This window comes from Mastigoproctus giganteus, chromosome 3 (genome assembly GCF_048544385.1).
Source record: "Mastigoproctus giganteus isolate SK-2022 chromosome 3, ASM4854438v1, whole genome shotgun sequence".
NCBI classification, from domain to species: Eukaryota; Metazoa; Arthropoda; class Arachnida; order Uropygi; family Thelyphonidae; genus Mastigoproctus; species Mastigoproctus giganteus.
Genome location: NC_143577.1, coordinates 65,732,622 through 65,760,478, shown reverse-complemented (window position 1 = coordinate 65,760,478; position 27,857 = coordinate 65,732,622). Strand labels below are relative to the sequence as shown.

General features: G+C 35.7%; 1 protein-coding gene across 1 annotated transcript in view; it reads right to left on the bottom strand.

The window, feature by feature from the left end:
- Positions 1 to 27,857, bottom strand: part of LOC150088053 (WD repeat-containing protein 17-like) — a 350,289-nt gene that overhangs the window by 278,093 nt on the left and 44,339 nt on the right. Inside the window, exons 3-5 of the mRNA XM_090369994.1 lie at positions 26,192 to 26,461; positions 12,236 to 12,513; positions 3,476 to 3,589 (exon numbers count right to left, since the gene is read on the bottom strand). Of these exons, the coding sequence (XP_090226120.1) occupies positions 3,476 to 3,589; positions 12,236 to 12,513; positions 26,192 to 26,461 (662 nt within the window). The remainder of the gene's footprint in view (positions 1 to 3,475; positions 3,590 to 12,235; positions 12,514 to 26,191; positions 26,462 to 27,857) is intronic.

The following is a 27,857-nucleotide window of genomic DNA, read 5'->3' as shown; positions in this document are numbered from 1 at the left end:
AGGCATGTGTAAAAATTTCTTTAGATGGAAAGTTGGAAATGATTAGTATGGCAACGCCACCATGAGCAGCGTGTGAATCGTTTCTATCTCTGCTATATTAAGATATAGCTTTTTATCGTAGGATTGACTGAGGGAGTAAGGTATGTTTCTTGTAAACAGATGATGCCAGCAAGATTGTATTTGTTTATTAAATAATAAATATCATTGGTATTGCTTTGGAATCCTCTACAGGATTCCAAAGAATGAAGTTCGTCATTAATTCTTCTTGGGAAAGAAGATTGAGTCCGACTATTTGCTAGTATTCTGCTTGCATTTTTCAGTTTTAACTTGTTCTTTTGGAAAACAGGGTCGGTAAAAATTCATATCAATTTCTGAATGCGTCTCAAGGAATGGTTCCTCCTGCTAAAATTGGTGATCCATATCTATTTGTGATTTCTTTGGGGTCAATAGTCGTTGCCGAGTTGGTTTTTTCATTTTAGATGTTGCATTTGATGAAAACCCACTTCCTGGAGGAACTGATAAGACTGTGTTACTAGTTTGATCTGTGTTTGCGTGATTCTTGGTTCTTTTAGTATCAAGAGAACTGTACCTGCCCAAGCGGAAAATGACATGTCGGCTGAGACGTGAAGGTGGTTTGTGTTGAAACAGTCTGCTTCCTCAGAAGAGATACAACATAAGAAGGTTTGAAGTGAGAGATGCGATATGATTTTTGCCTCCTGATAACTTATTTAGTTCTCTACATTACATTTCTGGATTTTTTCTCAATATTCCAGCATTTACATAATTTAGAGTATGGCCTACGCGGTAGCACAGTGGTATTGTCACCGTCCTCCCCACATCTGGTGGAAAAGGCCCGGGTTCGAATCTCATCTATGACGCGAGGAACTTTAATGGGCTTTTTTTAACTCCGTAGTTGATTTAGTCGGTCTCAAGCGTAGATAGCAAGGTTTTCTCTTACAGAAACTGGAATTTTTTCGTCCAGCAAAACAGGCAAATCGACCAGAGAACACACGCAATTTACAGACAAAATACATATATGGGTATATGTAATCAATTACAGATGACCCTAATATAATATACTTTAGAGTATGCTGTATGATTTCCACTGCTGTTTGGACATTTCATTATTTCTGATCATTATTTTTTCACATTTGTGGCATCTTAGTGAGTTAAGAATATTGAGGAGCTACTCAGCAATTTAAGTAGCCAAATTTCGCTGAACTTGGTAGAATTCGATTGTTAAAGGTAAGGATAATGTTTCGTGTGGGTACTCCATCCTTTTTTTATTATCAGAATGCGTTTTGCTTGCCTTACCTGCTGATAATTTAATTCTTGAACAAGTCTTCTTCTGTGACATTCATGAGGTCCCATTCCGTAATGACATCTATTTAGCGTCGCGTGTCGTGTAACTTGTATATTTACTCCACCGAAAGACGAGAATTTCAGAAATGATGCAGCATATTTCTCATTGAATGTTTCCACTAAAAGATTTCCGGATTTAAGTCGTCTTACTATTCTGGTGAACCTGTGACATTCTCCAGGTTTTGCTGGATAACAAATGGAGAGATTTTACTTAGTGACTCGTTAGTGAGGGAGAGTTGGGTGCATTTTCTTTGCATGCTGGACTAAGCTTATTAAACTGTGGAAAGTTTTCAAAGTCCATGATTCTCCTCTACCCCTGGGGGGGGGAAGATTTTTTCCCTCGAGTTTCGGCCTCGTCTCGTAAGGAGACAGATAAGTAATTGCAAGTCTGTTAGGCGTAACTATAAGTAATCAAATCAAAATAAGGAAAGAAACTTATCTGTGGATGGACGTTTGACGTCACAGATATTTCAGGTTAGTTAATTACGGTTTACAAACACTATTCGTGATAGAACTACTTATTCCACTGAAATAAACAAAATTCACACCAGAAAAAAATCCGCTAAAAGTTGATTGTAGCGCTTTCGAAGAGTCCTCTCAAATGAAAATGTCATACAGTAATAACCCATAATATAATCCATAATTTTGCTTCCATTAAACTTGAAAAAAGGTTTAGCTGTTCTCAGCATCTAAAGTGCATCATACCAAGTGAAGAATGCAAAAATTCCTGAATCAGATCAAAAAGCCTTCATTTAACAAAATTTAAATTTCAAAAATAAGAGGTCTACTTGAAATTCTCCAACCACCGATCATCTGAGAGTGACTGAAATCAGCTTCCGTCTCTAAGTTACGCTGTAATTTTAATGGATATAGTAAAATTAGTCTATTTTACAAGGAACTTAATCTGGCAATTTCTTCAACCGTAGCTAGATCGGACGAAAGTAAACGACAAACGAGTGAAGGCTGTTGAAGTGCTGAAGACGTATATGCTGCCATTTAAAATAAATACGAATTTATTTCCCTAGTGATTTACAGATAAGCATCGCTAAAACCGACACGAACAAAACCAAAGGCAAGGATGCGTTGCTAATTTTGTCAATCTCTTAAAGCTTTTGGATATATTTGTTTTGATAGATAGGTGATGGTATTTCGGTTTCTCGAAAAAAAAGTCATTACAAGAGTTTTTCTTTAGTAAGCTCCCGTCTGTACATCTGATCCTTACTTTCTCATCCCTACACCTAAACACATAACTCTAAATTTAAGAGTAGTGATGAGCAAGTAAAAAAGTTATCTGATACTATCAATTTTTTTATCGAATTTTTTCTCTACTTCTTAAGTAAAGATTAAAACTAGTGAAAAAAGAAAAATAATCTTTTCTTCAAGCTCGTGTGTGCAACTTAATTATACGTTTGTTGTGATTTATTGGAATGTCAGGCCAGAAAGTTTGTTCGGTATTCAGAAGATAAATGAAAACGAAATTTGTTTTTATTTTCATTTCACATAACATAAAGTGCTATTTTATAGGAAAGAAAACTTGATCTGAAACAAAAATAAAATAAGCAGGAAACTGCTGTAATGCTGAAACAGTTTCAGTCGACTTTCTCAGAAAAAACCTTGACTCTTCCCCCTCCTCAATTTCAGATACATTTTGAAATACAACCTGTTTAGTGGTGGCTTACTGTAAAGTGTCCATTGAGCTCTAGCACTGCTCCAGTAACACTCAAAAAATAATTAAATAAGTAAATAAATAAATAAAAATAAAGTAAATAAGTTGAGAGAAGGATGTAAGATGTTTTTTCATAACGAATTAATTAAATCTGATTAACAATAATTAACATTTTAAACAGTATGATTTGGTTAAATGAATTTTTGTGTAAACACAAAGTTACTTAAACTCCCACAAACCGACCGAAGAATAAATGAATAAATAGCTACAGACACAATAAATAGCCACACACACACACACACACACACACACACACACACACACACACACACATTTAACATCTAATTTTGGATGCAAAGTATATTAAATAAGAGTTAAGTTAAATAAATTATTAATAAAGTTATAAATAATTATCTATATATTACAGGTTAAAAATGAATACATTACTGCTTGCATGGTGTTTACATTCCAAACTTTGATAGTGCCATCAAAGCTGGCCGTAGCTAACAAATCGCAGTTGTCTGCCTTGAATTGGCAGTCAAATATGGTCTCCAGGTGACCCTGAACTCGAAAAACAAAAGTAATAATATATTAGATTATTCTAAAATATGATTATTATGCTTTACTATTTAGAATACAGAACATTTCGTGTGAACAAGTAATGAGAATGTAATCTAAAATTGGGTTAATAATGAATAATTATGCAAAAGAATAGTTTCCGATGTTATTAAAAACTGTATATTACCGCGTTAGAATCCGCAAAAAAAAAAATAAATAAAAAGAGAAATATTGTTTCTTTAAGCTAGAGGATCAAGAAGTAAAATATTAAAGAGAGAGAGAGAAAGAGAGAGACTAATTAGGAGAAAATTCTATAATAAAAGGTCATATATAGATCACACCATTATTAATTGTTATACGGAGTGATTCAAAAGTCTCCATACATAGAGAAAATGGTCACATTTTTTTTTAACAAACTGCCACTTTATTCACAAAATATGCTCTACATGGTTCCATTCCTTTGAAAACACATATGGATGCGTCTCTCCCACTCATGTTGAACTCGCGTTAAAACAACTGGTGTTATGTGCGTAACTGCATTTTGAATGCGTTCCTTTAGGTGATTCACGTTTCGTATCTTTTCCTAGTACACCATGGCCTTCAAGTGCTCCCACAAGTAAAAATCGAGTGGGCTGAAGTCTGGGGACCTCGGTGGCCACTCCACGGGACCATGGCGACCAATCCAGGAACCCAGAAATAGCTGATCCAAACATCAGCGCACGCATATACCGTAATGGGGTGGTGCCCCATCTTGCTGAAACTACGCCGGAAATTCTCCGTCCTCGTTTAGCAGGGATGGCATGATCGTGTCTTGCAGCATCCATGATGATCCCGTTCTGCAACAGTAGGGATGATGTAGGCACTTATGCAGACGATATTAAGATACTAACACCCATCCAACCGTCCATGACCAATAGTGCATTGTGTCACCAGATTAATTATAAGTTTCTGAACTTATTTGTGTACTTAGATAAATTTGGCTTGGCCCTAAATCCGTGGAAGACTGTAATCATGGTGTATTTTCGCTCAAAAATTCGCCTACGCTCGTACACCCGAAACTAAATGGAAAACCTATCCCAGTTGTTGAGATGCATAGAGACTTGGGAGTAACATTTCATACTAAACTTACTTTCAAGTCTCAGATTGACCCGATTGTAAAGAAAATGAACTACTTACGTTGGGCAACAAAACAACACCTCTTGCATGAAACAGACTACTACAACAGCACGATATTTAAGAACCACAGTGTATTCGGCCATTTTGTATGGCACCGAATTGTGGGCGTCAGCCACCCCTACCCACATTAGGAGAATATATGCGAGTGAATTCTGGCTGCTGAAGTGGGCAAACCATAAGCACCATCTCTCTCAACAGTTAAGGATCACGCAGCTCTGAACAGCTTAAGCTGCAGCGTACCAGACATCATTGCCTGGAACCGATTCATAACCACAATCAAAATGATGACTAGCACGATATCATCACCATGCTTCTGGCAGCTTTGTGAGTGGCACATCCCGCCATCTGCATTAAGAGGCACAAAATCCTTGAGAATGAAGACCAACAGACTGAAGATGGCCGACAGGTTTATACCCGCCAGTGCATTAGAATCAATTCAGTGCCTAACACATATCGGAATTAATCTACTAAGGCCCATAGAAGATCCGAAATATAGGAAACAAACCGCAGTGTGGTTCGCTAAGGCTACTGTTGCCTAGTTGTTGTGTGAATTTCTGTCAAGAACTGTGTGTACGCAATTGAATAGTATATATCTCACACAAGTTGATTCAGTGGATGTGACGTTAAAATGAACTTTTGCATTACAATTGTCAGGATTCTAGACAGAAAGGTAGTGATGAGTAATGCAGTTTATATTTCATCTTTTCGTGTAAATTTAACCTTTCTTGTATATTTTAGCCATTCTTTTATTTATATTTTATGGTAATCCCCTGGCATTTTCTGCCATGAAGGGAATTTGTCACTTACCAGTGTACACATATATTTTATATTTGGTAGGAAAAATAAAGATTTATTTATTTAGGTACATTTCAGCATTCAGATTTGTGTCAAAGAAAACAGGTCCGAAAATTTTGTTTCCCCACATCCCGCACCTTGCATCTTTGACGGACTCATCCAGTGCGGGTTGGTGTCACTCCAATAACGTAGGTTTTGGCGTTAACTTCTCCATTAACTTAAGAATTGGCTTTATTAGTAAACAAGATCCCAGATGAGAGGTTTGCGTTATCGTCCAATTTATTTACTGCCCATTCGCAAAATCCCATGCGTATCTGGGTCGTCTTCACTAAGATGCTGCAATATTTGCATTTCGTATGGATGCTATTTGTTCTTTTTCATGATGCGGACGATACTCGATTGGCTGACACTTCTTTCTGCAGACAACCGTCGTGTGCTTTTTTGGGGACTCTTTGCAAATGCTGCCGGCACCATGTCGGTTGTGCTTTCATTGGTGGATGTTCGTGGACGACCACTTCTCGGATAGTCAGTAACACTGCCAGTCTTTCTGAATTTCTCAATAAGTTTGACAACAGTGTCGTGTGTGATGTGCTTGCCATGTATCCTGTTAAATTCCATTTCAACTTGGGACAGACTGAAATTCTAAAAAAAAAAAAAAAAAAACAGAAAAGTTTTATTTTTCGTAACTTCTCCTATTTTAACTTTAAGGAAATATCAAATAAAAAAAGGAAATAATCCTATTTCCCAGTCATTATGATGAGCCTTTCTATGGCTTTAGCCATAGAAAGGCTCATAATGACTGGATAAAAAGCAGACTGAATATTCACAGGATTTGTGCTCATCATCATCACCAAGGGAAAGTCATGAAAGAAGAGAACTCTTCATTTACTTATATAAGTAAATGATTTTTCATTTACTTATATAAGTAAATGAAGCGAATAGAAATAAATAAGATCAGCTTGTCCCTTCCCTGAATCTTGGGCCTTCGTACATCCGTAAGTTTCTCCTCCACCTTGGGTATAATCGCAAGTAGGGGCTTAAGGTAACCCATTAACTGCCCAGTAAGCCCACTGTTGGATAAGATTGCTTTAATGTGAAGAATTTATATCATTGAACAACTTTGAAAGCATTCAGAAACATCTTTGGCTCTGGTGAGGTCCCGTATAAATTGGTAACATATTATGTTTCACCTGTTCCTAAGAACTAGCAATCAAGGTGCCTCACCTATATCAGTGGGATGTACTTTTCAGAAGATCTTTGAAAAGGCTATTCTTCCTTCGTGGTAGCCCACTGCTTTAGCCATAAACTTACACATCTGAACACAGAACCTTCTACCAATTTTATCGCAACATGATTTAACAACAAGCCATTAATAATAAAAAATGAGCTTGTCCTAGTAATAAATAATTAGTAATAAAAGGTAGCTTTTGATAACGATGAAATTATTCCATTTATGCAAATCTTAAATAAATATTTTGGGTTTTATGGTGAGTTTCGCTTATTACAGTTATCATTTTCTAACAGAAAGCTCATCGTAATACACAAAAATCTCTGTAAAACGATGCCAATCACTAAACGTGTACCATAAGAAGGTGTACTCTCGGTTTTCCTCTTTGCGACGACATTGGAGACCTTTCTTGCCTCATCTTAAGACTTCCTGACATATGCAGATGATATCAAGTTCTTCGTGATCTGAAAGAGGAACATCAACTACTACCCGATATCATTCTCCACCGTAATAACCAGATCTAACACCTTGCAAAACACCTACCATTCATTATCCTGGAACAATGCAAGGAATTTCTATGTGGTTTTCTGTATTTGTTGGTTGTTGAAAAGCTACGAATTTCTAAAATGAAATTTAGAAAATTAAAACCAAAAACCACACAAAATATTATTTTTCCAAGCATATCATTGCCATTGAAAAACAAGGACTAATTACTTTTTAAATGGTACATTGTTTTCCAATATAAATTACTGTATTGTATATTCTTTGCTTTGAAGGAATTCTTCCACGCTATACCATTCATTAAACTTAGCAGTTTCAGTTGCACACCATTTGTAATTAAATTAGCATGCTCTGTTGAGTTCTTGCTTTTGAACTATAACGACAGACTTGATATCTTTTGAATAGGAATTTTTTGAATATGAAACAACAGATCTGACATGTAAATGTGGGGGAACAAGAAATGCTAGCTGCTGTCTGCTGTGGGATAATAACCACTCTGCCTATAACAGTTCTCATTTGTCTGTTGGTTGAATTGTTTTTGCAGTTCCTAAGCCGAAAGAATGTTGTCTACGAATTACATAAGAAGCATTAGACCGCTGGAAGTTTTAAGGTATTCGCAAGTTGCTTGGAACTACCGCATCACTTGGAGAAGAGATTTACTGCGGTCCTCTAACTTCACGGAATTTCCCATTTTAGTAGGAGTACCGCGGAATGTCAACGACTGCTTTCTCCCATTCCCATAAGAAAAAAAAAAAAAAGGAGAAACGTATCGTCTGCCAATTTAAGTGTGTCTCTAGCACGCCCTAAATAACTGAAGTGAAAATGCCTGGCAATTAATTTGTTTCAGTTTGAAACAATAGACAAATGAGTGTGTCAAAGCGGTTTTATGTTTCTTTCAAATTCTCTATTAATTTAACTTCCTTCACCTTTGCACGTGTAATATTATACGAAATAATCAATCAAGGAGAAAAGGGAAATAATCAGTGAACAATAAAAGGGAAATAATCAGTGAACAATAAAAGGGAAATAATCAGTGAACAATAAAAGGGAAATAATCAGTGAACAATAAAAGGAAATAATCAGTGAATAATAAAAGGAAAAAAATCAGTGAACAATAAAAGGGAAAAAATCAGTGAACAATAAAAGGGAAAAATCAGTGGACAATAAAACGATAATAATCAATGAACAATAAAAGGATAATAATTAAAACAATAATAGGGAAATAATCAGAATTGTTTCTATTATTTTTTTAATAAAATTTAATTAGATTATACGATTACACGTTTCACGTTGAGCAGTAAACAAACATGGAGATTTATTCTAATCTGACAAAGCGATTTTTGTTTTTAATAAAACAAATGTTTTCATGGAAATTTTTACCGGTACGTTTTTTATAATATTTATATAAACTAAAACGCTGTTAGAAATACATACATGTATGTGTGTAATATTATCAGAGCAGTTATTTTTAACAGACAAACGCAGTTGAGATAAAGAATTAAAGCACTACTTTTGTAACTTTATTCCTAAATTTATGTATCGGGATATTACTTACCATGTCTTCTAATATGGTTCTGTCACAAAGCAGCCATATTTTATAAGGTAAATCCTTTGCATAGACGATGCAATATTGAGAAATGTAGCCCTGATGAGAAAATCGGGAAGTGAGAGTAATCGAGTATTTTATGGTGGGGTTAGGAGGCATAAGAAGAGATGAATGAAAACGATTTTTCCATTTACAGGAACTGTTTTTAAAGCCTAAACATCAATATGGTGAAATGGTCTAACAGCTTATAGTAAAATGATCTATTCTAAACGAAATTTAAAAATGTATACATTATATCTGAAAGTGGTGGATCTTTTGTTATGTATGAGTATAATAGTTTTTATTCCTTTGCATTGTCTTAAATGAAATCATTTCCCAAGAATAATATATTGAACATTCTTAGAGGGATACCTTTTCAGACACAATCGAATTTAGCATGAAGACAAAGAACAAAATTAAGTTCGGAATATTTTCATATGCGTGTTAATATTGTTTCATTTCTTATTGGATACGGCAGGTGTGAAACGATGCATTTGAGACAGGTTTTGTCATATTCATTTTATCGACGAGGACACCAGCAAATTAAATGAATAAAATTAAATTCCATTACGAATTCATTGTAATAGCACCTTGTGTTTCTCGAGATTTAGGCCTATCTAAAATACTGTTTGTGTCATTGTAATTACTTTATACATATGCTACTGCTGTTCAAAAAGTAATGCATATTGAACCCTATTATTGGGCACTAACGAATAACGCATTTTATGCAAATTTTTAGTCATCCAACTAACGTAGAGAGCAATATGGAGGTATATGAAGCTGCAAAAGGGGTGGGTTTATTACAGTAGGCTTACTACGCGGAAATGAGATCAGCGAATTTGATCATTCTGTGGCAGGATGCCACAGAATAGGACTTAGAATACTACGGAGTTTGGAGTATGACAACATTCCGAAGACCTCAGTCTAGAACATTAGACTGAAAATAAATGAAAAGCAGTTAGCTATGCCAAATTTGAAAAAAAATCAAGGAAAATTTGCCAAGGGTAGTGAACAGAAACATAATCTAGTGACAGTAGCAATTACTTGTCAAAAAAACAAACAAAAGTTTTTGATGAATGAACTATTGAGAGAGAGAGAGAGCCAAAATCCCTGTTTACTTACATTAAGACAATATACACTCAGTAATAACTGAATTGTGACCACCTGCCTGATACTGTGTTGGGCCACCGTTCCCGCGGATAGTAGCCGCTATTCGCCTAGGCATTGCACTAGATGTCTGTTGTTATTGTAGTAGGGTTTTAGGAGCGTCAGCGGCTAAGGCCATATTGCTCTGTGTATAATGTTAATGTATTCTGTAAATTGTGTGTGCTCTGTGTTGTCGATTTTCTGTTTTCTGGACGAAAAACTCGAGTTTCCGTGATAAAAAAACCATGCTACCTCGCTCGAGACCATCTGACTCAACCACGTTGTGAAAAAGACCCATAAAAATTTCTACCCTCATCGACGGCACTCGAACTTAGTTCTTTTACAACCGGTGTGGGTAGGACGGCGATCCTACCAATTGTGCTACACACAAGGCCAGTATACACTGGTGTTCAAAGAAAGTGCATCACCTCTTAAAATTGTAATTGTCGTCCGAATAACGTATATATATATGGCAGTATTTCTTACAGATTGCATCAGATAAGATTGACACGCGTAGGTGATGACGTAATATTGCATCAGCTGTTACTTTCAGCTATATAAGTACGCTCTGCAATGGTTGCAGTCATTCCTTGCTTGTGTCAGGATGGGAAGTAACATGCAGTTGACGCCAAGAAGAAAGAGTGCTATTGTTGCTTTACGTGAGGAAGGATGTTCTTCCCGTCATATTGCTTATAGAGTGTCTTGTAATCAGTCGACAGTGAGCAGATTTCTTTCCTAACTCAAGAATACTGGTTCTGCTGATAGAAAAAGGAACCGGATGCAAACGAGTCTCTATACCGAAACAGGACCGCGTTTTGAAGCGCTTATGCCTTAAAAACTGTAAAGCTTCTTCGTCTGAGCTGAAAAAAGAATAGGAAGAACATATAGGAGTGGTAGCAAGTGCTGTAACAGTCAGAAGACGCCTCTTCAAAAATAACTTGTAGCCCGTGGTCCTAAGAAGAAGCCCCTCCTCACACAAAAAATGAAAAAAGGCCCGATTAATTTGGTGTAAGGAGCATGTCAAGAGAAGAAATTCAACCTGCATGGCCCTAATGGGAGACAAACGATTCGCCGTAGGCGTGGTAAAGAATACTATCCAGACTGTATGGTGTCTACAGTGAAATTCCCTACCAGCCAAATGATATTGGGGTGCATTTCTTATCGCGGAGTAGGTTACCTGCAGTTTATAAAAGGTTCCGTAAATGCCAATGGATACCTGGCTATATTGGAAGGTAAATTGCTGCCCACCATTAGAGACCATTTCAACCTGCCAAGTAACTGCATCTTTCAGGACGACTCTGCTCGTCATCGGGCGAAAAGTGTAAGTAGGCACTTGTGTAGTTACTTTAGCTTCATTTCTGCATTAGAGGTTCGACAGTAATGTGTTTACATTTGTTACAGGTGAAAAAATTGGTTGGAAGAACGGTCCATTACAACTCTTAGCTGGCCAGGAAATTCCACGCTGTTGACATCGTGTAGAATCTGCAGTTGCCAGAAAGAAACCAAAGATCCTTCGTGAACTTCAGGAAGCCATAATTCGTGTTTGGAACCACGAACCATCAGTTGATTGTCTTCAGAAATTGATCTTGTCAATGCCTCGATGGTGTGCTGCTGTCATCAGGGCCAGAGGCGGTTCAACTAAATATTAGTTTGCACCTGGTGAGCTTTTCATTTTGTTTTCCATTTAAAATGATAAACTGAAGCAAACTGAGGGCTTCTGATAGTATTTCAACCATAATTGTCGTGTTTACCAAAACTGTTGTATAAAGGTTGCAAATGCTCATTTTGGAATATTTTGAGAGCATCTGTCAAATATATTTCTATTTGTGATACTAGTCACTAATTAATGTAACATACCATCGCGAAAAAAGGGTTAGAAATGTGAAATTCCTAGGTGATGCATTTTCTTTGAACACCAGTGTACATGGAGCAATATGGTCTTAGTCGCTGATGCTCCTAAAATCCTATTACAACAACAGCAGCAATGCTATATTACTCTAGTTTGTGCGTACGGTTTTCAATGAATGTCATATTGTTTCGGTTGCTTCAGTTCATTCCTATGTATAAGGACAGTTAGTCTTTTGTTCAGTAGAAGACTAAGCCTAAATTTAAACCCATGGTAGGTTAAATTTAAACAATTTCAATTTCATTCGACTTACTTACACTCGTATTTTAAAATAAGTTAAGTAAACACTCGTAAAATAGCATTTGTTCTTACCATATCTCTAAAAAATTCCCAGCTGCGACACTGAAGACTGTAAACACCAACTCCTCCATCGAGAAACAAACACACGACTCTAGAAATTAACGCCACCTGTCCACAGACGCTAGGGGCCGTTAAGTTTTCATTGTTCATTAGTGAGCGTGATTGCGATGATGTCTTTCTGTCACCAGGAAGGACGCAGAGGGCCTGAAAACCAGTTTGTTTTAAGCGAAAGTTGTGAAGAGGTTTATTTTTTGATACATTCCACACTCTCAGTACACCAACTTCTGCATCTAGAAAGAAAAAATGGGAAAAAATTCAAAATTAAAAGGATACATGATGTTTATTGTCTATTATAAAGTGAAAACTTGGGAAAAATTAGGAACATAAAAGCTTATTTATATTTAAAAGGTGAAAATATAATACAACCGAGGAATAAACGATCCATATAAATTCGCTATTGAAAGAGTATGCGTTTTTATTACGCAAGTTGGGTGTTCAATTATCCTTAAGTAATAAAACTTATGAACTGCGAAAGAATTTATGAATTAGTCAAGAGATGTTTTGGTGTTTTGCTCTCCCAAAAATAATTCTATTTATTTTCTTATGGCCTGACAAACTCCTACTGAACCTCTGTGTTTAGTCACTTTAGCAGAGATTAATTACTAGCGCAGTTCCGTTGGATGTAATATTCAAATTAACTGTAAAGTATAAATTTTATATAAAATTAAATAAAAATTAACGACTCAATTTTTATCTTTACGTAACTGAGTTTCATTTTAAAGATCATATAAAATTATTTGTTACCAAGACGATTTTGATATGTCAAAGTTATCCTGGTATGGACAAATGCTGAATATAATCATTAATCTTCTAAACGTATCATTAGTGCACTACCAAATCAAAATTTGAGGAATTGTACATCCCGATATGCGAGTGCCTCCTGTTGAATTTAAGTAAAATAGGGGATAATTTAGCAATGTGTGTAAATAAGCATACTACAAATAAACCTATTTTGCTGCTGAAGTAATCTCGCATATTTCAAGACAATGCTACTTATACCTGCTTTTCTTGTGATAAAGTATATAATCAATGATTATGGCATTTGTTTGGTATTTTTGCTATGGCACATGAGCTGTTAATGTATTTCGTTTGTAAATTATCGTGCATTATCGTTTGCTTTGTTGGGCAAAAAACTGGAGTTTCATGTAGAATATACAGTCCAATCTCAGACCGATTCTCTTCACACCGATTATCGAATATAAAAACGACAAATACAAGGTAGCCGAAGAAGTCCTTCATGATTGGAATTTTCAACAACAACAACAAAAATAATTTTCATATTGAGGTTTCCCCGAAACTTACATCAGCAGCATGTTGTGTCTGTAAACTGCGTGTGTGTGTGTGTGTTCTTTGGCTGCTTTTCGTGTTTTGCTTGGCAAAAAGCCTATGATCTCTGGGGAGATAATCTTTCAATCCTTGCTCGAAATCAACTAACTTGGCAACGATGTGAAAAAACCTTTAAAAATTCCTTCTGTCTTTGACGGAATTCAAATCAAGGCCTTTCCCACACGGATTACAAAGACAAACCTATAACTACAGGGCTACCCGAGAGGGTTTTTCCATTGATGACAACAAAATTCGAAATAAAACGCCGGGTAAAAATAACAAACGCTTTCAATGATGTAAGGAAGTGCCCATATTGACCCGGGAGAGAGGGCAACAGGTATATGCAGCTGTATTGCATTCCGTAGATTTCTTGTGAATAGACACATTTGTTAGAACAGTGAAAACGTGTAATGGGGTCCAACAAACCCTGTTTCACGTGATGGAAATATACCGGCATGGAGGAAACCTCAGAGAACTGTGGATCTAGAGTGCATCGCATCCTATATTAATTGTGGATATTTCGTATTTGTGTCCTGATGTGAGCAATATTTTCACAGCACGTATTGGTGATTACATAGATGTGGTGCGAAGTGCTCTGAGAATACGTGACCTCTTCTACGAACCCGCATATACTCAGAGTTATGAGCTTCTTCAAAAACGGATATGGGAACCAAAAAAAAGTTAGCTCTTAGTGATTTAGATTAACCTTTTTGCGTAGATGGTAAATATACCACTTAAAAGTACAAAGAGAAAGATATAGGCATACTCCAATACCAGCTTAAAAAGAAAATGTTTATTTTTCATTTTAAACAGTACTGAAATATTGGTTTTAGCATTTTATTCTCATACTAGAGTCATAATAAATACCACCCCTCTCAATCCATTTATTTAACATGAACAAAGAAAAAACAAAACACCATCTATTTATGAACTGCTTTTGTGTGTCAACAATATATTTTTATGTTGTGATAGTGTTAATTAATTACAGTTCATTTCAATGTTTAATGAAAGAGTTATTTTTTTAAACTTAGCTGTTAAAACAATATCCATGTTACACTTTACAAAGTGTAATAAACGGGTTCCTCAAGCTAAGAAATGAAAATGTAAAAAACTCGATTAAGTGGAGGTTTAAAACGATAATGTATAGCAGTTTTTGAGTGACCTGAGCACAATTTCAGCAGCTAACGAAATTCCTTATACTGTATAGGCGAAGTGCAATATTTGCTGCTGAAGTAACCTCACATATTTCAAGCCAATGGAGAGAAAGCCAATGCTAATTAAAAAGACTAAGAAAAATTCATTTATCAGGCTAAGTAGATTAAAACTTTATCTCCACAAGGCATGGCTGAAGCTATTCAATTAAGCAAGAGGACAAAATGCTAAGCCCGTTTTCGGTTAATTACCAGGACTTATTTTTGCTAATTAAGAAATAAAATTAGCACGTGCATAAAAGACTAGGGTTTCTATTTGCCTCACTCGCAGCAACAGATAAAGCACTGACTATTAATTTACTTAAAATAACAAAGAAACAAGTTTTTCCCTGAGAGAACCGGAATTAATTTACTTACAAAGGTAATTACTCTATAACATGCCTCTTTTGAGAAGATTCCATTGAGTAGAGTTGACGATATCCTATTAGATTCAAACTTAATCCTTAGTAAATAAAATGCTAATTTTCGAAAATATTTACTTTTGTTTTTGAAAAAATGACGTAATGAAAATGATCACCTCTGTTACAACATTAATGATTATTTCGTTTTAATAAAAGTTGTCATCACACGCAATATAATCAAAGCGAACGCGAAAATATTGCAGATTATTTGCTGGGTAAGCTCTGCATTTCATAATTGATCAGTACTTTTTTTATAAGGGTTTGAAGTGATGTGTAGGTACTATCTGTGCGAAATCTAATTAAGAAATCTTCAGCAGTAAATGTTAATTAAATAATGACGTCACAGAAAAGTGTTCAATAAATATTTAGTGAAAAGAATTTAGCAGAAAAAAAAAAAAAGGTTGCTAAAATAAAGAATTAGAAAGGTTAAAAGAAAACAAAATGCACATGAGGATCAGCGAAAAATGCAAAAGTGCTAATGAACAGACAAATTTGTACTCCACCAAAACTGTACGAAACAGGAGAGTCCATGAACAGCTCCAGGTTTAAATTTTTAATGTGGTGTTGCTCTGATTATATTACTGGGGAAATTGAGGAATAAACATAGATACAAAGCTATAAACCATAATAATGGTAAAAAAATTGAACGTAAACTGGATTAATTAGGCAGTTTGTATCGCAGCTAAGTCAATGACACCGTTTGGAAAGTCTGAGTTCCAGTATAATCATAGATGGCATGACGGTTGTAATCACTGTCAATGACGCGAGAAATTTTTGTTTTTCACAACGTGGATGAGTCAGTTGGTCTCAAGAGAGATGCATGGTTATTTTTCTCCTAGAAACTCGGATTTTTCGTTTAGCAAAAAAGCAAGTCAACTGAAGAATATGCAGTTACATGTGTCGTCCAGCAAACAGCAAATCAACTGAAGAATATGCAGTTACATGTGTCGTCCAGCAAACAGCAAATCAACTGAAGAATATGCAGTTACAGACAAAATATACTGACACCTCTTGACAACTTGCTTTTCCGCTTAACACACACTTAACCCGTCATAGACCAGAAGAATTTTTGATGGCCTTTTCGATATCTGGCACGGGGTTTAAGATTGTTCTCTTTTCACAATGTGAAAACGGCCTAGGTTCGAATTCCATTCTATGGTCTTTTTTTCAGCGTGGCCGAGTTAGTTGGACTAAAATCGCGTGGTTTCCCGTCCTGAAATTAGGAGTCTTCATCCAGTAAACAAACCGACCAGGGAATATACGCAGTTAACAGACACAATATAAGAACGCCTTTTGGCCTTAGTTGCTTTGGCGAAACTGTTAAATCAAAATGAAACAGATAAGCTTTTTTTTTATTAGGATTCGAGTTAGCTGCTCTCAAGCAGAGGTGAAATGTTTTTACAGTTATTTATTCTCAGCTTTAGAACATGCTTCTGGTATACAGAGTTGTAGATAGAAGAGCAGAAGACTCGGTGATAAGTAATTCTCTGGAAATTAAGCGCTTCCCTTCAGGCAGACAAACGCTTGTAATAGGCAGTTTTTATTTGGATGTTGAAAGCTCCATTAAATTAATTAAACTTAAGTGCATTCTTTAGCTTGGTAACTTTAAGGTTAAAAGATTTTTCGGTTATCCAGTTTAATTGTGAAGTCTTAATTCAATTTAATGAAAATATAAGAGAAAATTATACAATATCTGCAGAGAAGTGCATTATATCTGGCGGACTGAGCGTGAGTACAAGAGTAGGTCAGATTTTAATCATTATTACATGCTAGATAATGTCTGGTTGGCGTAATTTTCATCTCAGTATGAATATTAATGCCTTTCACATTATCACGTACGTTTAGGCCTTGGTACATATTAATTAATATTATGCCTGGCCCCAATAGACTAAAAACAAAGGTTTTAAATTGTACTTATTCTGTAGGTCCTCAGAATACTTTGTAATGAAAATATTGCGGCATACCATGCAGAATGTTTTATATAAAAAGAAAGCAACTTCAAAGCATCAGCTAGAATGCAGAATATTCTCTAACTTTATCAAGAAACGTTTTATAATATCAAAGTTTGAAGATTTCAATCCTGAAATGGCTAAAGTCACGGAAAATATTTATTACAAAAATGTTATATATTTTAAGAAAGTTGCTCCTCTTTATAGCAGTTTAAATATGTCCCTTCTTTTGCAACATACTAAGAATAGCAAACATTTAGACAATGCTAGCTAAGCCCTCATCTTGTTAAGGAAAGTCACGCAATATAGATAAATAAAGAACCTTTTATTTCTCTAACATGATTCCTAAGTGAGAACATGCAAGTTGGTATTAATAAGTGTCACAAAAGAACGTTATTGGTGAGTCCGTTAAAAAATCTGAGACAGCTATTTTTAAGCTTGCTGATTCTCATCAGCAGGCGGGTGGTATCTGCTAGCGACTGGCGTGTTTCAGGCTTCGAATGTTATCTAGATGGGACAAACTTTAATGGGGAAACTTTCACACTTAGTTGAGTTAGTTGGTACCCGGCGAGGTTTTCAAGTTTTCGTACATACTGAGTTCAATTTCGATCATAGTGAGACATTCTGCTCTCGGTGAAGACGCTAAGGCTTGGGTATATGGTCAACTTTGAAATAAATACATACCGTTCTGTCTAAGTTGCTAGTATCTTTTTAAGTTATATAGCTTCACTTGAATGAGTGAATCCGTTTCATATTTAAAAATCTGAACACCTCCAGGACAGCTGGAGGTGTTCAAAGCTTACACTGATTCTCATCATCAAGCGGGTGGTATCTGTTAGCAATTGGCGTGGTCAGATTTTGAAGTGTATAGCGAATTCATTAATTCAGGTGATGTTATATAATTTAAAAATATATTAGCAATGTAGGCAGAACCATAGATAATGGTATTTGTCTTTAAATTGAACATAAGCTCAAGCCATATCGCAGAGGACTCGGCCTTTGATCTTCAGCGAGAGCAGAATATCCCTCAATGAACGAAATGGAACTCAAATAAGGTGCGAATTTTGACGATTTCAACTACCGCTTTGAAATACTCAACAATTCCTATAGTCCTTTATTCAGTTGGTTTTTGTTATTTCTGTTTGCCCAGTGAGTTAAACAAACAGGTAGTATGCCCAGAAAGCACCGGACGATTTTCGTAGTCTTTAATATCAAATTTGTGATCAGAACGAGTGCTATTGATCATTGATGCCAACAGCCTAATAAACAGATTGGCATTCGTAGACAGCCTGGCCGGTTAACCAATAAGCTCTCATAGCGAATAATTATGGTTTTGGTTTGAATTATGTTTTTACACAGCAATGTGCGAAATTCTGAACGGTTAGTTCTGATGAATTAATGAGCTATGGGCAAGTTAAACGATACAACCTAGCCTGTGTTTAGCTTCCTTGCTTAGTACTACGTATCGCTGATAATGCTATGAGGTTCCTTAGGGGAGCTGCTCCGTCCACCTCTTATTTCTCACGAAAAACTAAAATTTGAAAAATATCTACATAACGAATACAATAAGAGTTAGTTAGTTAATTAGTCTTTTATTATTTAATAAGCCAAACTTTGTTTTCTAAAAAAGCACTTATTAAAATTAGCCAAATTAGTTTACCACATTTCTAACAGAATGGATAACATAACTGAACAAAATTATATTACAAAATGAACAGATGATTTAATATAATTAGAAAGAAATTAAAATAAAAATCATACCTGGAATAATAAAAATAAAGTGATTATGTACAGCGTGTTAAGCAAAACAATACCTGTTCGGGTAAGGGCTAAAGGGACTATAGTCCCCCATGATTAAAATAATGTAGATTTTTTTTACTGCTACATGATGATTAAAGCTTAATGATTTTCCGGAATATTGTTTTAGTCCTCAACCCCCTTAAATTCTAGAATCGTCCTTAATAGCAGTATATTTAGAATCATCTCGCTGGTATCTGTTATAGGTCCTGGGCTCAGTGTCTAGATTTGGTCTTAGAATTCAAATTGACGACACTTCCTACTCTAATTAAGCAAAATACATCATAGAGATTGCAGAAATGTTTGCGATCCGTTTAACGAACTGTAACGAAGTGTTTACTGGTTTGTGAAAAGTGAATATTAGAATTTTTTGAGAGAGAGCGATGACCTTGCTGCACTGAATCTAGCAGCTGCTATCAAGGCAGAAATTATTTGTTTTTCTCAATCGATCATTGGTCCATTGTATTACCAATAGCTTGCACTGGTTTTTATCTAGAATTTATTTATTTATATGTGTTGACATATTCAGCCGTATAGTTTAGTCCAGATGTTGTAATGAAAGAAGAAAATCTGAAGCGATCTATAATTTTTTTAATGGCATATAAGGCTGGAACAACAAGCAATTCAACCCAGAATTTTCTTCCTGTTGTACGCGTAATGACGGAAAAAGAAATGTCGAAATCTGTTATTTTCTTTAGATTTACATATTTCCATCTCTTTGATTTCCTGGGACAAAGAGTTATTTGGACAGTGTTACGCACGCAATTCTTCAATTCGCTTCCGTTATTTGTTTCCAAATCACAGCTCATCCAACTACAAATTAATGTGAGTTAGAAACTTGCACGCGAACGAAGCGGCATTCTTTCTAACCGTAGAAAGCATCGATTTGGCGTAAATTTAAGGCTAAAATAAATTTTCAGAGTTATAGAACTATGTGCCTTGCAGATGTGCAAAAGGAAAAACTCTTTTTGCGACAGTCTTCGTCTTCTCTGTCTTCCCACCCTTTCAATTTTTGATCAAAAATTGAAAGGATGTGGAGACAGCGACGACATAGTACAGATGAATCTCTGATACGAAATGAACAGTTTTTCTTATTTTATTTTTATGTGCGTGTTATTTCTTGCTCGCAGGTGTTTTTGTTAAATCTTTCAGACCATGAGATTTGTGGAGTGAGTTGGTAGACAGAGGTAGATTGTGAACTTGAAAAGAGGGAAAAAGTCGGAGCAGCTTTAAAAAAGCAGTTTACAGTTGGGCGCACTCTTGTGCTGTATTTGACCAATTGACGACATAACCCGAAGTGCAGTGTCAGTTTTGGGTATCGGACCGTGATATGAACAACAACAACAACAACAACAACAAAAATAATTCCATTGTTTATTAATATTTAATCTACAATGCTATTCTTGTACAATATTACAGATGGCTTGTTTTAGTATTACCGAGGTTTAGTTTAAAATTAGGGCGGTGAATATATGAAATAAAATGAGGACATTTATTAAAACTTTGTCCTTTAAGTCTATCACAAGTAGAAGGGAAAATCTGCCTTGTCTAGAAAGTGGGGCGTAAGCGACGCTAAGTATACGCGAACGTGAAACGATTCAAGATGTGATAGGATTGAGCTTTAGAAACTTTGAAGTTAATTAGGTTACACGGTCTCCCACTCCACAGGAGAATAATCTGAAGGTTAGTATTTATGGTAGTAATGGATATCTGAGAAATTCTGGTTGCAGGAATTGTACCACTGACTTCCTACCTCTTGCATGAAAACATCACCTTAGTGACGGATCCTTTGACTTACAATATGAAGTCATATTTGGTATTTCTAATAAATGCATCCCTTTAACTGAAAATCTGAAAGGGTATATATTTAAAACTGTTTAAGATTAACTCGCGTTACCAACTCATTTTATTCCGGCGTTCGTTTTACTTGTTCATATTTTATTCAATTCATTTCTTATTCCATTATATGAATAAAAAGTCTGGATATATTCAAGTAGGTTTCGAGATATGAGATATAAATACCTTTATGGACGAATATTTATATCCCAGGCGACAGTTTTCTTGGATGATTATAGGTTGTTAGAAAGAGGGAAAACGTAATGACGTGTTACGCTAATGAAAACACGCAATACATGACGTTGCTAGGTGATAATCCAAACAACAGGAACGCCATTTTTCCGGACCAATTCTTTATACCTAGAACACTTCATTTCAGTTCTTACGAAATTAAGTTTCTTCTAGCAAATGACAGCTCATTAATAATCTAGTCTTGCAGAGATTTCGGCAAAGTAAAAAAAAAAAAAAAAAAAAATTACAGGTGCGTGCAAATAAGCCAGCCCGTGTACAAAGGAAATAGACAGCACTCATCGAGACTTCTATAAAGCTATATGGTACATTTGGGAATGCAGCTGTGGGATACTGAAAGGTTGCGCACGCAGCCATTAACCTCATCTGCTTGCTTTTTATTATCCTCTTCTATTACAGCACAGTGCCATTTCACGCAGTTGATCCTCAGTAAATAAAGACTTTCCATTAATCTAATCTAAGATCATAGTTAGGAACTGTTCAATGTAGTGGAACAGAGGAGAGAGAGAGAGAGAGAGAGAGAGAGAGAGAGAGAGGAGAAAAGAGATTAGTGTATGGATTGGAATAGGTAAACTGATAGGTAATTCGAATGAAAACCAGAAAACTATCAATTTATACAAAAGCGATTTTAATCCCCCTATGAGCAAAATAAAATTTTATTATTTCATTTTATAATATTATCCTCAACAAGTTCTAAGCCGGATCATAAAGGGACGTCTTTGGGCCATTCATGGTGTTGCTCTCTTAACTTCATCTGACGAAAAGTAATGTCATTCAAATGCGTATTCAGTGGCCAGATAAGGTGAAAATCGCTTAGTGCTAAGTCTGATGAAGCTAGCTTTCAGAGTAATCTTCTTGTCAACGTAGGAAGGTGATTAAAAATTCCCACACTGTATTAAACCGTTGTCATTTATAAGACACTCCATTCTGTCATGCCCAAAGTAATTGCCTTGAGATAGAATACAAACAAACAAACATTTTAAAACTACGAATTACCCGAGCGCCGCATTCAGATGTATTGTTTCTGTAAAATGTATCTGTTTGCTTGAAGAAAGGTTTTCCTTCCTGATTTTTCGCGAGAGGCAAAGAAAAACTTTGCTAAAGCGCCTAAGACCGACTAACTCGGCCTCGTCATGAAAAAAAATCCTATTAACGTTGTTTTTTTGTAGTAGGGTTTTAGGAGCATCAGCGACTAAGGCCATACTGTCTGTAAATTGCGTGTGTTCTGTGGTCGATATTCTGTTTTATGGACGAAAAACCCGAGTTTCTAGGAGATAAAAACCCATGCTACCCTCGCCTGAGACCAAAAAACTCAATGACGTTGAAAAAAGGCCCATAAAAATTCCTCCCGTCATCGACGGGACTCGAACTGAGGTCTTTTCCACTCGGTGTAGGAAGGGCGGCGATCCTCCTACCAACTGTGGCGACCCAAGAGCCTATAAACGTTTCTTTGCGTTATTGACGGGATTTGAGTCATACCCTTTCCACATAGTTTGGCGATTATAACTGCTTTTACTACCCGCGAAGGTATACAGAAGTATAATAATTCATCCATACGTTGTTGGAAGAATTTCGAAAGCTACTATTTTATATGATCACTTTTCTGGACCTCTGAAATCATGATCTTACCAATGCCAAAAAACATGAAATGTTATTATATCTTTGCCTTTTAAGTTAAATAGTTAATTTTTGGCAACAAGAAATCTTAGGAAACCAGATTTTAAAAACATATAGATGGTTGGAGACGACACCACTTTACTCTTGGTCATGAATTATCACACATTCAAATTGGCGTGAACGCTAACCAATCTTAGCGCTCACGTTTTCCAGACATTTCGTAACATACATTCAAGTACCCGTTCTTGAAAAATTCTTTAACGAACAGTTATCGAACAGCAAAAATGTCCTTTATGGAAAAAAAAATCCATTATAATTAATATTGCTCAACCTTGTATTGAGTCCCTTATATTGTGTATCGACAGCGTTGACTTTTGGGTGGTTCCTTCGTCTTGCGGAACAAATTAAAGTCACATGGGCTTTAGTTGGGTTTTGTTCAGAGAAGGTGACGATTCAAGGATTTCCCATTACCGCCTCTGCAGTAAAGTCATAATCTCAATAGCCATAATCTTGCACTGTTACAAGACGATACCAGCTATCTCCAGGAAGTGACTATTGTTTCTTCGTATAACTGGGCGCAAATCATTATACACAAGCTTCTTAAAAGCCGCAGAAAAATTCCTTTGCGTTTCGCCCCAATGCGATTTCGGTCTTTATCTAAAAGTGTCGATCTTGCTTTATAACCATCTCTCCATCCAGGCAAAGCAATTTTTTTTTTCAGTCTTCCTTACAAAACAACTGCTGCTGCTATGTAAACGTCCTGTTTCTTTTAAATGTAGTCCACACCACTTGATTCCTGCTCACTTATGATCACAGCGGAGTTGCCACCACTTTTTTGAACAGCGCTGCTTGAAGCTCTGACCGACAGTTTGGCTCAGTGGAAAAATACTTGGCATATGATCTCATTAATGCCAAAAAATAATAATAAATAAATAAAATAACGCTAAACTTGCTCTTGATTTTCCAACGAAAGCGAGTAAGGAACCATACCCAAGTGATCAAAGCTATGGTTCTTTACTCTTCATTTCCTTTAGACCTAATTCCCCGTGAGGTATTTTTATTTTCGAAACAAAATTTTGCACTAAAAGTTGCGATCAAAAAAGAAAAAAAAATCTCTAAAAATGCTTCCAACATTGGCAGAATTGCCCAACTTGCTGTATCAAATTTCAAGGTGGAATACTTCAGGGGTGAGAGAACGAAATAACGGTAAACAAGATATTTTATAGCATAAGTGGGAAGTTTTTGATCACATTTTTATACACTTGCGAACGCTGGTGCAGTGCGATGTTTTGAAGTTTACTTATTGTTGTTGTAGTAGGGTTTTAGGAGCATGAGCGACTAAGGCCATATCGCTCCTTATATACGGTCTGTAAATTGCGTGAGTTCTGTGGTCGATTTTCTGTTTGCTGGAATAAATGCTCGAGTTTCCTGGAGAAAAAACCATGCTACCCTCGCTTGAGACAGACTAACTCAGCCACGTTGTGGAAAAGGCCCATAAAAATTCCGCATGTGATCGACGGGACTGGAGCTCAAGTATTTTCTAGCCACACCGGCTAGAAAAGACTTAAGTGGAGGACGGCGATTCTAACAACTGTGCTTCTCACGAGGGTTGAATTTTAGAAAATAGCGTTCAAGGATGTATCGAATCATTGAAAATTATTTTCTAAAATGGTCTTGGTCATGGATCTCTCAATTGCTGTGATCATCATTGTTTCATCAAAGTTTCTAGTATTGAAAACAGGAAAAAAAATCAATCACAAGGAGCCATCTAGAAAGGTAAGTAGGGAGCCAACACATGCTATGATTTCCTGCCAAGGATTTGTTTATAGAGGATGTCTGTGTGTTAGACAATTGCCATGATGAAGAATCCATTTGTATGGCGTGAACTCTGATCTTCCTTAAACTTTTTAAGACCTTGTATATACATAATTTGTTCTGGAAAATTAACCGATATAAAAAAACAAACAAACAAAAAAATAAAACCGTTTTGACTTTGAAATTGGCCATGAGAGTTTTTGAGTCGTGGAGACTTGGATGCCTTTTGGTACTATCTAGAAACGAAAAGACTCAGGACTCATCTCTTTGAGGCTAAACAGGGCTAGTTTCTATATCGCTGAAGTCCTTTGGTGCATGCCTTAATGTTAAGACTTTTGATAAAGATCAACCTAACAGCTTCTCTCTCTCTCTATCCGCTCAAGTCCAGTTCGTCATCAGCTGGCTCACGTTTTCTGTTTTCGTCTGTTTCGGAAGTTGGATGGGGCGCAGTCTCTTCTGTAGATCTCTTAGTCCACTCCAAAACACATGATCTCAACGTAATTACGTCATTTTCTTCAAATTTCTTAAATTACGTGGAAGAAATCGAATGTCTTACGGATATTGAAAACATCCTCAACACATTCGTTCAGTTTGATCAAAAATTTGACGACGGTTTTGTTCCAGATTTTTTATTCAACTTCAGAACACGGTTTAAACAGATTACTTACTTACATCCAATCGCGAAATCCAAGTCACTGATATCATCTGTCTAGGGACAATCAAAAAATCTTGCCAGATGTGGTAAAAACTTTTATCTTTCGTTAAACATCTAGGCTATCTTTGTTGTAGTTCTTATGCGAACTAATTAACATTATAGTTCAACTTACTGAAGGACAGTGGATTGCTAAATTCAAACTGTGACATACTAAGCCAGTTATTTGTACATGTATTCATTTATGTTAAAATTTAAAGTATCAGTGTATTTTAATATGTCGTTCTAATGTATTGTCTAAAGTAAAGACGATACCATTAGTTTCCAAACATTGCTGATAACGCATTAAATCTACTTCCGTGCATTTTATGGAGTTCCTATGTAAACACTAGCGTTATTTATTCCCAACAGTAAGGTACACTAATCTTCCTATAAGTGTTTGATATGGTGGTTTTACTTTTCTTCACAACATATTTCCTTCATTTAGATTGAAAATAAACTTTGAATGCTGCCTTTGATGTATCTCCTCGTATTCATTTCTTCAGAAAAAGCTATCTTGGATATCTCTCGTCTGTTTGTGATCGTACCTACATTTGGAGACTTCCGTTCCTCTCATGTCTTGAAGATGCTATTGACTTTCTAGTACGTTACATAAAAATTTTAGAATCTTAGAATCTTTCTAACAATATATTTCTTCGATGGATCGTTTCCTATTTGAGAATTCCCACGAGAGCCTGTTTTTACTGCACTAGGACTTCCAACAGTCTCTTTCTGAACCACTTACTGTATAACAGAGCCCTTTTAGAAAATCGGCATTTTGTAACAATGTATTCTGAAAAAAATCCAAAAATACAATTTTAGTTTGATTTCAAGATTGTTATATTAATTATTTCAACATATGTTCGAAATCTATTAATAGCATCGTTGTTTTTGACAAGTACATCTAGAGATCTGTTTAAAGTCAGCACAAAAATAATGATTGCCTTCAACAAGAAAACAGTTATATTAACAAAGATTGCTTTGACAATTATACATGCAGAAGAAAATTGTCATACCTCCAGAAACAAACATTCCTGGTGACTCTGACAACCATGCCACCGATTTGATTGAGACAGCTTTACTCGGTGTTGTGTACGACGTAACAACATGTACATTTTCTCCAGCGGTATCGACTAAATGAAGCTGACCTTGCTTAACAGCAACCAGTAGGTAGTTGGGTGATAAATGGTCCCATTCCAGAGCTGTGATAGGAGTGGTCTCGCCTTCATTTGTCTCTTCCGTCGTGTTCTGTGGCTGTAGCCGAATGTGGCGGTGAACTTTTGACCCTACAAAAGTATTATAAAAAAAAACAGAAATAATAAATAATTATTAGTTTCCAAGAAACAATCTTAAAAGTTAGTTCCATATTAAGGTTCAATTTCTTTTCCTGTTCGCGTTTATTTTTAAGAAAAGTCAGAGTCAAGGATAATTAATGTGTATAGGAATTGCTACATAGATTGGGATTAGGGTACACTGGAGTAGTCAGTTGGCATTATATTTGTAAAGGTCTTGAATAATATTTTCAACATCTTTAAATTTTCCTTAAGTCATGATTAAAATATAAAATTACAGTTTTTATAAAATAATGTTCAAATACGCATCATCTAAATGTTACAAAGAGTTTACAGCATCTTGAGATCTTCAACATCACATTAGCTGATGAAAATTACTGAGGAAGAAATTCGTTGTCGTTCACAGAAAATTTACGAGTTTTCACTAGAAAAAATTTCTACTTTTTAAGGGGAAACAATATTTTTCTTTATTGACGAAGTTTATTTCTCCCAAGGATAAATGTTTTAGGAGGTATTTTTTCTGCTCAATCTTTTTGATTTTTATTTCCGATTTTTCTCTTTGGACTTGATGTCTTTATTATACTTCCTGTATTTTTTTTAAACTCTGAGCGCTGGCTCATAATTTATATAAATTACCACACTGTATTAAAACATATTCTAAAATAGACATATTTTACTATCGTTGTCTCTTTTTTTAATCTAAAGGAGCCGAAGATCGATTTAGCTGCAAGCAATTAAGCAGAATAAGAAGAGCTGAAACTACTTCATGGAAATGATTACGTATCTAGTCTGGACTCTGGAAAATCGCTGAATGCTTATCTTCATATTTCACTGTAAACTCTCCATGTAAACTTTTGTTTCCAGTGAGATAATTGCTTTGATAACATGATGTACGGTGTAGGTTTCAATTTGGACAAATAACCCCTCCGTTTCCGAAGAAAAAGAGTAGATGGATACGACGGAAGATTAAGGAAAGCGATTACAACCAGTAAAACAGAAGATGAATATTCCTTTAGGAAAAATGTAATTATGTTTCACGTGTCTTTCTGAATGCTAGAGGGATGGAGATTTTTAATGATGTGAAAACACATTAGGATCAAAGGTAGCGTCTTTACCTGTCATGACATACAGGAAATGTATGCACTTCGGGAAGTTTTATTATAGTCATTGATAGCAACGAGTGTACGGAGCCATGACAGGATAGAGGTATCTGAAATCAATTGATGAATTGCTTCTTTCAGTTCATCTTTCTCTCTCCACTGGTTTGTTGCTTTTGAAAATAAAAGATGCACGGAGGATTGGTAGCATATTCCCTTAAGTACAGCGAATTGGTAGAGACAAATATCTCCACATCTTTTAAGTAATCCATATATTCTTAAATGTTAAAAAT